The 11,162-nt window shown below is 42.9% G+C and overlaps 1 protein-coding gene across 1 annotated transcript; it reads right to left on the reverse strand.

Moving 5' to 3' along the window:
* Positions 1 to 931: 931 nt before the first annotated feature.
* Positions 932 to 10,010, reverse strand: SNX12 (sorting nexin 12). Its single transcript, XM_004694462.1, has 4 exons — positions 9,711 to 10,010; positions 3,840 to 3,935; positions 3,144 to 3,268; positions 932 to 2,768 (listed from the first exon to the last, which is right to left on the reverse strand). The coding sequence occupies exons 1-4, from the start codon at positions 9,873 to 9,875 to the stop codon at positions 2,666 to 2,668; spliced, it is 489 nt and encodes a 162-aa protein (XP_004694519.1). The 5' UTR covers positions 9,876 to 10,010; the 3' UTR covers positions 932 to 2,665.
* Between the last annotated feature and the right edge of the window lie 1,152 nt (positions 10,011 to 11,162).

The following is an 11,162-nucleotide window of genomic DNA, read 5'->3' on the forward strand; positions in this document are numbered from 1 at the left end:
TAAAAGGATATTAATTAGTACTTGTTAAAAGAATGTCATCTGTCCAACATTTTATTAATTTTATTTTATAGCTGTTGTTTGTAGTTATTGTCTTAATTCATTCTCTAACACTGCTGCCTCTGAAGGTAACATTTCTCTCACAAAAACATCTATTCTTCCCTATCCTCTCAGACATCTTTATCTAATTCCTAAATTACTGAAGCCTCTTAACTTCCTTAATTCATGCTTTAAACACATTATTTTCTATACCTCTCCATGCTCAACTACATGATTAAAACTAGCTTTGGCTTCCCAAATGACAAACCTTTTCCAAAACCCACTTGTGTAAGATGCCATATCAGAACATACTGGTATGATAATAATATCCACCTATCAAAAGTTACTAGGATTCACTCACTTTTCTGTGCAAATAAAATCTATTTGAAATAAAATAATATCAACTGGGGTAAAAATCCTATGAAAGAAAGTGTTTACAGGTGGTGTATGAGTGTATAGGAAGATGAGCACATTCCCACATTTATTTATGTACACTAATATATGCATACATATACACATGCATACACATATGCCCACAAGCACGCACACACAGAGACACACACACACACACACCTCTAAATATATATTCTGTCCAAATTATCACAAAACCACAAAGCTTAAAACCAAATTTGCTAAATCTAACATAAACCAAAGGTTCTGAGTCCTAATGGCTACTTCCTGCAAACAGATGTATTACCTCTGTGACAGTCAATTGTTGAGTTGAAGAGAAACAATAAATATGGCTCAGGCAGCTAGGTTTCTGGCTGTTTTTTTTTTTATTTAAATGCAAAAATTATGACCTCAGGACACTGACCATGTTGCATGATTTCTGCACCCAACATATTCTAGGCACTAAAGACTAGTAAATTTACAACAAAGGCCAGGAGAAAAGAAGTTTGCTTCACAGTGGTTTAATATGAACAGAGTTGAATATGACATTGTCTGACAGAAGAATGAACAGTTTGCTGAATAAAAGCCCCGAGGCAGGATATATACACAGCAGAAATGTATCCACAGCAGAAATGAGGCCTCAGGCTCTCAGCACTTGTGCACAATGAAAGGAATTTTTTAAAAAGTCAATAACAGGATACAAATCAAAATGGCAGCAACACCACCAACATTGGGGAAATGGGGAAGGGAGCATAGCCTCTCTCTAGGGGCTGCTCAGCCCCTGGCACAGGCCCAACAGCTGAAGAACTGATCTGTCTCAGGAAACTTCAGCATTTAGATGGACTCCAAAGCCATGTCAAAATCTAATCCTAATCTTTCCAATTAGGATCTTGTCAGAATCAGTAATCCTTTCCCCAAAGGCCCTATATAAGAGACTGCCGATCCTTTCATGTAGGGAATCCAGGCAAAGAGCTCCCACTTTTTGACTTCTTACCAGAGTAAACTTGCTCCCATCCCACCACTTGGACCCCCCCAAAACAAACCACTATCTCCCAGGCTGCTACCCAGGAAAGTTGCCAGTCTCAAGAAGTGGCTTCAGACTCAAAAGACTTGGGATATCCATGCCAAGCTGCTATCCTTAGCTCAACTTCTGGAGAGAAAGCTGGGGTTCCACAGAAAGTAGTTCAGTAACCCTGTGACCAAGCCGAGAAGGGCAGCGACAACTCTTGCCCTTAAGCCCCATTCAACAGCTCAAAGTGCTTAGAAGTCAGAGACTGTGTGGTTTGTTCATGTGCTTCTGCCCTGTGGCAGCACTAAATGGGATGGGGGAAACAGGAAGATGGAAGGAAGAGTGGTGATGCCCCTCCCCACCACAGTAGGTACCTAGAAAATGATCCACTCTCACCCTTCAGGGAGTTACCTAGCAGTGGTGAGTTACCCCCACCCCTCAAGCCACCAAACTTGCAAAGCTAACCTATAAAGTAGCAAGGACTTGGGGAGGGAGAACTTATGACCCACACTGGCTCACCTTCTGGTGAGCAAGAACAGGCAGCCAGACTGGGGTGCCGCAAAGAATAGGGAGTAGGCAACAGGAGTTCCCCTACTGCCCTATGGCTTTCTTCTGACTCTGAAGCAGCCATGATGATGGGTCTGGAAAACCCACATACACCTTGTTCCACACAATAGACTGCTTAGATTCTAGGATTACTGCCATGAAAAGCAACAAGGGAGAGAGAAAGCAAGAAAAGAAACTGTTGAGAAAACTGGGAGCAGGCTTAGAGAAAAACAAAGAGAGTCTTCTCAAAGAAGAAAAAGTTCATGCAGGTGGGAAAAGCAGGGTTGTTCCCTGCTCAGTGTTCCTGGTTAAACCTAAGAGTAAGAAAAATTCCCTGGACTTGCAGCATCATTATGTATTCAAGTGCCTCACCAGCACGAGACCCACCCCCCACCAAGATTAGCCTTCTAGCATGGGTAAATGCCCAAGAAATTGCCTTCCAGTTCAATCCTCCCACCCACCCCCCAATCCCAAAGGGCATCTTCCTGTGGTTTCCCATCTCTCCTCAGAAGAGGATCTAGCATAGTGCCCATGATGCAGTCAGGTACCAAGGAGCACAATACCATACAGTTTATCAGGCCAGGGGATGGGCAGCGAACTTCAGATCAAAGACAGAGAGAGGCTTAGTGTAAAAACCAATGTCATTTCAGCAGGAACGTAGAGGTCAAGTGGTGAGAGGAGCTCCTACTGGCGCACCTTCCCAGGGACGTAGTTCCTGTCGATTGCCTCCTCCTGCAGGAACATGTGTAGGCAGCGTTCGTTCTGAGCCAGTGGGTGGCCAGCAATTCTATAATGAGACCAAGATGATTATCAGTAGTGCTTGGGATCAGAGAGAATTCACAAACAGATGGGGGTGTGAACGGGGGGGGGGAAGAAGGGCAAGGCCAGTCCTGAAGGTCTAGCAAGTAGAGGACAGCAGCAGGGTACCACTTCAACCCTAACATTGTAGAGGGAGAGTGGGGTGGAGGTCAGGAAACTCCTACACACGTCCAACATGTAGCACTGTCTCAGACCCTGAGGTAGAGGATCAGAATTCTGATGAAAAGAACAGAGTTTTACTGTCCAGTCAGCCCACTATACCACATTACCCTTTATAAAAAAGGATAGAAGAAATGCACAGACAGAGAAAGTAGCAAGAGATGCCCCCAAGAACTTGACTTACTTGTTAATAAATTGTTCAAGGCCCTGCCTCCTTTCTTCAATGAAAGACTCCTCGAAGATCCCTTCATCTCCTCGAAAAGGGAGCTGTCGCTTCAAGGCTTTCCCAGGCAGTGGCGGTACTACAATCTATTATAAGAGAACAAAATACCAGTCCCATGGGAGAAGACAGAAAGGAAGTGAGATGGTAGAGCACTGTGTACCTCATTTCCTACTAGGCATAGGGTCTATCTTCTCCCAGAGCCAGCAACTTGCACAAACTGAGACCCATGAGAACAAGATTGCTTAGAACCAGAGTTGTATTAAAAACTAATACAACTCTTTTGGTGGGAAGACACATTTACCATCTCAAAAGAAAGGAAATAAATCCCAAACATTCCTCCCTCTCCTTAACAACCCATTACTATCCAAGAATTTAGCTAGGCCTTTCCTTAACACTATATTTTCCATTCTCAGCTTCCACAGGCATTAAGTTGTACAATTTCACTAGCCACTAAGTACTTTTTCTTTGAAATTTGTCCTGAAGTTACCACTTTCAAGTTTCAAAGGGTATTACCAAGATCCAATATCAGGAATATGGTAGATAAGAGTGTTCACCCTCACTGTTGCTTCCAACATTTTACAGACTATGATCTTTCTTATACCCTCTCAATCTAGATGGATCTCCTCCAAGAGTACCACGCAGAGAATGGGACTGTACCTTACTGTCTCGCTCCAGCTCATTTTTTAGCCATTCAAAGTCACTGTAGCGCCTTCGTACACAGGACTCCTTCAATTTGAAAATAGGTAGGTTTGTCTATAGGGAAGGAAGAATGAGAGAAGAGAGGGTAAATAGTAAATAATGTTGGCAGTAATGATGATAATAATGACAGGCCATAACCATCTGGACAGGAACCAATGAAGACAGGCCCTATGGACCACTCTCCTATGGACCGTAACCCTTTCAAAATACCACATGGTGAACATCAATCCTTACACATCCAGGCTTGTCAGAGTTGATTAGAATTCTGTCCTTTGCTTAGAATTTGTCCTAAAATAGACTTGAAGTTGTATGTAAATAAGTAAAAAAAGAATTTTCACTGCATTTTGTTATTTGTAATAATGTGTCCATCAACAGGAAATTGGTTAAATAAATCAAATTTATTTATTTATAGTGGTATACTATACAATCATGAAAAGAATGTAAGAGATATCTTTATGTGCCAATTCAGAAATCCATCGAGCATTAAAATTAAGGTACAGGACAAAATATATAGCTTGCTCTATTTGAATTTTAAAAAGATATATATGTGTGTGTATATTTATAAATATTTATAAAAAGATAGTGGTAACAGTGACAGAATTTGGAGAATAAAACTAGACAGCTGGAATGGGAAGAAGAGTCACATTTTTCATTACAATTTGAATTATATGTAAATATATTACATTTTCAACTGGAAGTGAATTTAGGTTCCCTGGAAAGAGTAAGAGATAAATACCTCCAAACAATATATTCCTCTGCTTTCCTGTCAAAACATTTTCCATTCTGCAAGTCCAACTTCACTCAGGAAATCTTTACTGACACCAGCTTAATTTATTGATCTCCCTCTCCTCTGAACTCCTATGACACTTACACTCTGGCAGTGTCCCTAATGTTTTATGCCTCATGTTAGTCTTGCTACTAACTGAGCTATAATTTAATAAAAATCAGGTGTTATGACTACTTCTGGATCTCCCTACATACAGAGTAAGCAAGTTATGCAATAAAAGCTCAACTGACTTACAGAGGTCCTATGTGTCTGACTATACCTGCCTTATCTATTGATAGAAAGTACAGCAGAGGGCCTCCCTGGTGGTGCAAAGATAAAAGTCTCAGCACTATCAACCTATGGCCAGCCACTGCAGCATGTGTTCAGCATGAACTGACCCACATGGCATAGCAGACCTCTCCTGTCTCACCTGTCCGCTTCTTCCCTCAACACTGTGTTTCAGTAGATCCACCTGTTCTGCTCCCCACTCTAGTGAAGCCTCGTACCCCCCCCCACAAACCTCTGGCCTACACCTCAGTTCTTCTATGCATAAATAAATATAAATTTTAAAAAACATTTTAAAATTGCAGAAGAAATAGTGATCACATTAAGATGGTTTACCATAGCTTGCTTCCTGATATGAATCAGCTTATTCCACATCACTGAAAATCTCAAGGCTCTAATACAACATGCCCTCCTGCAACCCCAACGAAAAGCCCTAATTATTACTACTGTCTACAAGTTATACATAGAAACGGCTGGCCCACATGTATTAATACTCACTATATTTCCTGCAAGCCAATTCAGATAAGTGGGTGGAAATAAAATAAACTAGTTTTGCTCCTTTGTCCAAACTGACTCAGGAAGAGAAAAGAGGGTTGGAGCTATACTAGACTGTCACATGATCCTCACTACATCATGCTTTGTAGTCCTCTAATCTGGAAATTGTTCAAGATCCAATTTTAGATATAGGTCATCAAAAGCCAAATAACTGGTCAAATTACATTAGTTATAACTCTACACAGGATCACTGCCATCCAAGGAATGTCAATGTGGAGTTAGACACTGTAAAGTAAAACTACCTAAACTAGTCTTTAGAAGAATAACAAATTAGAAACAGCTGCTTCTTTGGAAAGGCGAACCTCTAGAGGACAGAGGGAGGGAGATGGTTTTACAGTGTTATTATTTAAATTTTTTTAAGTTGAATTGTATTTTTAACAGGTTAATTTATTTATGCATATAAGAAGTGGGGTACAGGCCAGAGACGCAGGGAGTGTGAGAAATTACCAGAGACAGAATGAAGCAAAGAACAGGCAGACTGACTGAAATACACTGCTGAGCAGTGTGCGAAACAGAAGAGGTCTGCTGCACCATGTGGGTTAGCTCTCTGGTAGGGGATGGAACTTGTGCTGCAGTGACTGCAGATAGCTTCACAGTGCTGAGACTTAACCCTTTGGGCCACCAGGGAGGCCCAATGTATCATTTGAATTTTGTACCATGTATATGTGTTACCTATCCAAAATAAACCCTTAGAGAACATTCTCAGAATCCTGTAAGAAATATATACTTGAGTCAAATCATTACATTGTATATCTTAAACTTATACAACATTATAATATTGCATGTCAACTATAGCTCAATAAAGAAGGGAGTGGGGGAAAAGCCTCCTTAGTAGCACAATGCATTAAACCACAGCACTATGAAGCTATGGACAGCCACTGCAGCACAAGTCTGATCCCTGGTCAGGGAGCTGACCCACATGGTGCAGCAGACCTCTGCCATCTTGCCCATTGTTCCTCTCAGCAGTGTATTTCTGTAGATCTATCCGTTCTGCTCCCCATTCTGTTTCTGGTGAATCCTCTCACCACCCCCACCCCCACCCCCACCCCGGCATCTCTGGCTTGCACCCAAGCACTATATGCATAAATGTGTGTGTGGGGGGGGGAATAATGCAAGAAAGAAAAAAGTCTTTCAATATCATGTCATTCTAGGTTTACACCAGAGTTCATTATAAATGTTATTGTAATTTTATAGTGGGTTTTTTACAGAAGCCAACCTACCAAATAGGTTCTTCCCAGACACACTTGAACCACCCACTGCCATTTTGTGGACTTCTTTCTTTGATTCACAAAAATGCTGTTCTTTCCCTACCCCCACATGATAGTGACAATAACAGCTTTTATTCTCAGCACCTAGCAATCTAAGGAAAGGGCTACTATGGATTAGGGTAGTCCCCCAGTTCAAACCTACAAATCATGTGAGGAAGTCAGGATTATACAGATAAGATACAGAGAGCCCTTTGCCTCTGATCTACACAAATTCGAGGGGAAGGAGAATAAGCAAAGTTTGAGCCCATACAACAACTACTCCAAACACATCATGTAAAGTCATCATGACACTTCTACAGACTCATTTCTTGAGGGTGATGGTGGTAGGAGAAGAATTCTTTCCTGAGCAAAAATGAAAGAGAACAACTTCAGAAATATTTAAAGAGAAACAAAAAAAAGGGAGAAAGAAATATTTAGCTATAATACAAAAAGAAAGTCAGTGTCATGTGCTTCGACTGCACAGAATGCCTAACTCCCAAAGCCCATTCTCTGTCTCATGCTCTCAATAATGCCAACCACAATCAAGCACTTAAAAGTATGATTTTTACCAACTTTTTCCAAAACAGTTCAATAAAAGCCTATATAGTCATACATATCAACATAAATACAAATTAACTCAAGCTCACAGAAATTGGAACTGCCATCAACTGTAGGAGCTGTAACACTATACAATTAGAAATTGCAGCAAGGGCTTTATTTACAATTGGAAAAACATGGAAGCAGCCCAAATGCCCAAAAGTAGATGACTGCATAAAAAAGATGTGGTACATACTTACAATGGAATATTACTCAGCAACCAAAAAAGAGAAACACATGTCTTTTGCGGCAACTTGGATGGAGCTGGAAAAGATCATGCTTAGTGAGATAAGCCAGAAAGAAAAAGAAAAATACCAGATGGTTTCGCTCATAGCAGGAGTATAATGGACCAGGCAAGGAAATAATAAGAATAATGAACAGCCATATACCAGAGACATTTTGTGGGGGTGGTGTGGGGAATGGGATCAAAAATTGGGGGGGGGAGAGGTGAGGGGGGGGAGTGCACGGGACTATGGTGATGACACACGGGTGACTCGGTGATGGGAAACCCACGGGGATTACAATTGAGATGGGAAAAAAATGTACAAAATGACGAAAAAAAATTATTATAAAGAAAAAAATGAAAAAAAAATTGCAGCAAGGACTGATGAAAAGCTTAGAGAGTAGAAAAAGACTAGACTAAAATTATGCAACTAAGCAATGACCAATGAGACTGAAGTATATATAGTACAAAGAGTATGATGAGCTTTGGCATTAGATAGAGCTAGGTTCAAAGCCTAGCCATGCCACTCGTAAGATAAGTATACTTGGGTGAGTTACCTACATTGCAGTTCTCCTCAATTTCCTATGTGTAAAGTGAGGTTTTCATAAGGATTTAGAAATAAAACTTAGTCCAATGCCTAGCACATTGTAGGCATTCGAAGAACAGCTCCTGTTCTTATTAGAATGCCTGAAGTGAAGTGAACTAATTCACTCACAATCCCCAAGCCTATTGGGTAATGCAGAGACAAATGTCTCCCAACACTCCATCCTGGAAAGTCTTTATAATGAACAAGATATGCCCAGGCTTCCTCAGATAATTGAGTTCTATCACTAATAGTTATCAATTTTGAGGGATCTACTTTCCATTCTTCCCCAAAGAAATAACTTCAAGTTGTTCTTATACAGACAAGTTTTTCTCATTTCTTGCTACCCACTTTTCTTTCTTTACTTTTAACTTTGCCAAACTTGAAATTTGGGATCATTTCTCCATTAGATGTTAAAACCCAGGTAGGAGAACACTCATCTCTTTCTTTCACTCATTCAAGAACTCTTTCAGTTCTTCAAATACTGTTTGTGCAGTGTGCTGTAACAGAGAACATTCTAGTCGTTTAGTCCAAGAAAACATTACAAAATGGCTCTAAAACGTTTTTTGTTTATGACCACGACAACTGGCATAAGAACCTACTAAACCAAGTACCCTACCTGCACATCCCATCTTTGCAGTGTAGACTAAGTACTAAAATCCTTGGTAGTGCACATTGGAAGAAGCCACTTCTGAAATGTCATCTATCCAATTAAGTTCAGACTGGGGTCTGAAACGAAAAGGTTAATCTAGGACTTAAGGGCACTACTTTACATTACAGAAAATTCAGATGAGAGCCAGTAATACTGGAAGCCAACATTCTGGATACTTCAAAGGATCAGCACAGGATGAGAGCAGGGACTGACAATCCACCATTCCGGGTGCAAGCCAGGCCAGCTTTCAGTGGGAGCCAGAGCACGTGCAGTACCTGGGAAAACTTAAGCATTTAACACTTTTCTGGAGCCTGCTAATTCGACAGAGTCTGGGAAGCACTCTCTCAAGGAGACTCCCTTTATTTCTGCTTCACCAAGTCCAAGGTCTGCTTTCCTGACGTCTACTTTCCTTTTAATCCAGGCTTTGTTTAAATTAACTCCATCTGAGGGAGACCTGCTGAGAAAGAATACTGGGCCTCCCAGCCCTCAATCCCCAGAGTGACTTTCCACAACCTAGTTTAGTTCTGGGGCCCAGCGCCACATCGCCCAGGTTTTCCATCCCCCAGCCCTCTCGCTTCTCCCTCCCTTCCTTCTGTCGCTCCAGTCGTGATTCCTATTTCCTGGAATACCTCACTCTAAGCTTCTCCATCCTCCCTACCCAGGACAGCCACACCTCACTTTTCGCTCACGGGTACTTGTTTTCCATACCCCGGTCCACTGCCCTCCCCCCCTCAAGAGTTCTCAGTATCTTCGGGCCACAACCGAGTCTGCTGACCTCTCCCCAAACCCATTATGCCCCTAACCTCCAAATGACCCTTCCAAGAGTATTCTCCGCCATCCCCATGGCAGCCACCCCCACCCCCGCCTCCCCGCCCAACCGCCCGGTCCTCCCTCAGCGGTCCCCCTCACCCCGTGACTCACCCGCATGCGAACCTCATAGGTGGTGAAGCGCGCGCGGCCCACGCCCACCGTCTGTGGATTAAAGATGTCGATCTCCAGGAAGTTACTTGGCGGCCCGTAAGCGTCGGTCAGGTCCTGCGGCTTCGAGTTAAGACGCCGAGTGTCAGCTACTGCTGTGTCCGACATCTTTCCGAAGGAAAGAACCGGACCGGGGAAGGGGGGTGGGGAACAGAGGCCGGAGGCAGGAGCGCGCACGGCCCCTCCCGCTTGCAAAATAACCAGCCGGGCACTGACGGCGGCTCCGCGCACGCGCGCCCACGCACGCACGCTCGCGCACGTCGCCAGGGCGGGCCCCGTACCCTGAATAGCGGCCCAGCGGACGTGGAGCGTTCTGCAGCTAGGCGGAGTCATTCAGGCTTCGGGGCGTTATTTGTGACCGCCCCGGAACCTGCATGTCCCGGACGCTCCACCCAATATCCTGGGAAGCACTTTAGAGCCGGCTCCGCCCATCGCCGCTGCCCAGGCCCAGAAATTGCTTTATACCGCGTTTCAGGCAACCGTGGGCACCGCCAGGATTCTTCGGTGATAGGCCAAAGCCCAGTGACCTGAATAAGAAAGTTTTTTACGCGAAAACCCTGGGCCTTCTCCAGAGGTGGGGTTCCCAGCAATGCTACCAAAAACCTAGCACGCAGTCCTGCCGCTTGTGCCACTGATACTTTCAGTTTATTCCACACGCAGCTGAGCATTCAACATTATGGTGCTGGGAAAGCAGCGAGGGTGGGGATAAACAAAGATGATTCTCATCCTCCCTGTTCAGGAAAATTGTGCAGTGTTTCCACATGAACACTAACTCCAGATGGACTCAGATGTTGTATTTCTCCACGAATTAACAGCCTTTGTTTCATACCTTCTATTTCTACTCCGCAGAATTCCATACTTGGCCCTGCTCTGAAGTTTGCTTGCAGCCCATAATGGAGATACACTACATATCTACATGAGAATATCTATAGAAATACTAATATTTCTATGGCTGATGAACAAATAGCCCACATAAAGGGGGACAGCCCACTACATTCAATGTGATGATTTTAGAAGAGGGTGCACCTGCTGTCCTCTGCTCAAAAACAGTTTCCATACCACTGATGCCTGACATTCTTTGAACAGTGTATAATTTTGTAATTAAGTTATTTAATCCAATTTAACCCATATCTACTAAGCAACTACTTATGTGCCAGAACCCATTCTCAATTAAACACAAAAGACCTGGAATTGAGAGTCCTTGACCTCAATACATTTGTAACATAATGTGACAAATACAAGATAATCAAATGTTCAAAGTAGCACGTAGGACATGAATAGTTGGTAGAAATAGCTACGACTTCCAGGAGGAAAAGACACCTGAGTTTGGCAGACATGAAACAAGGAAGAGGAGTGGGGAAAAGGTAATTTCTTGCAGAGGGAATAGCATCTGCA

Source organism: Condylura cristata, unplaced genomic scaffold (genome assembly GCF_000260355.1).
Source record: "Condylura cristata isolate star-nosed mole 26May11 unplaced genomic scaffold, ConCri1.0 scaffold00043, whole genome shotgun sequence".
In the NCBI taxonomy this organism is placed as follows: Eukaryota; Metazoa; Chordata; class Mammalia; order Eulipotyphla; family Talpidae; genus Condylura; species Condylura cristata.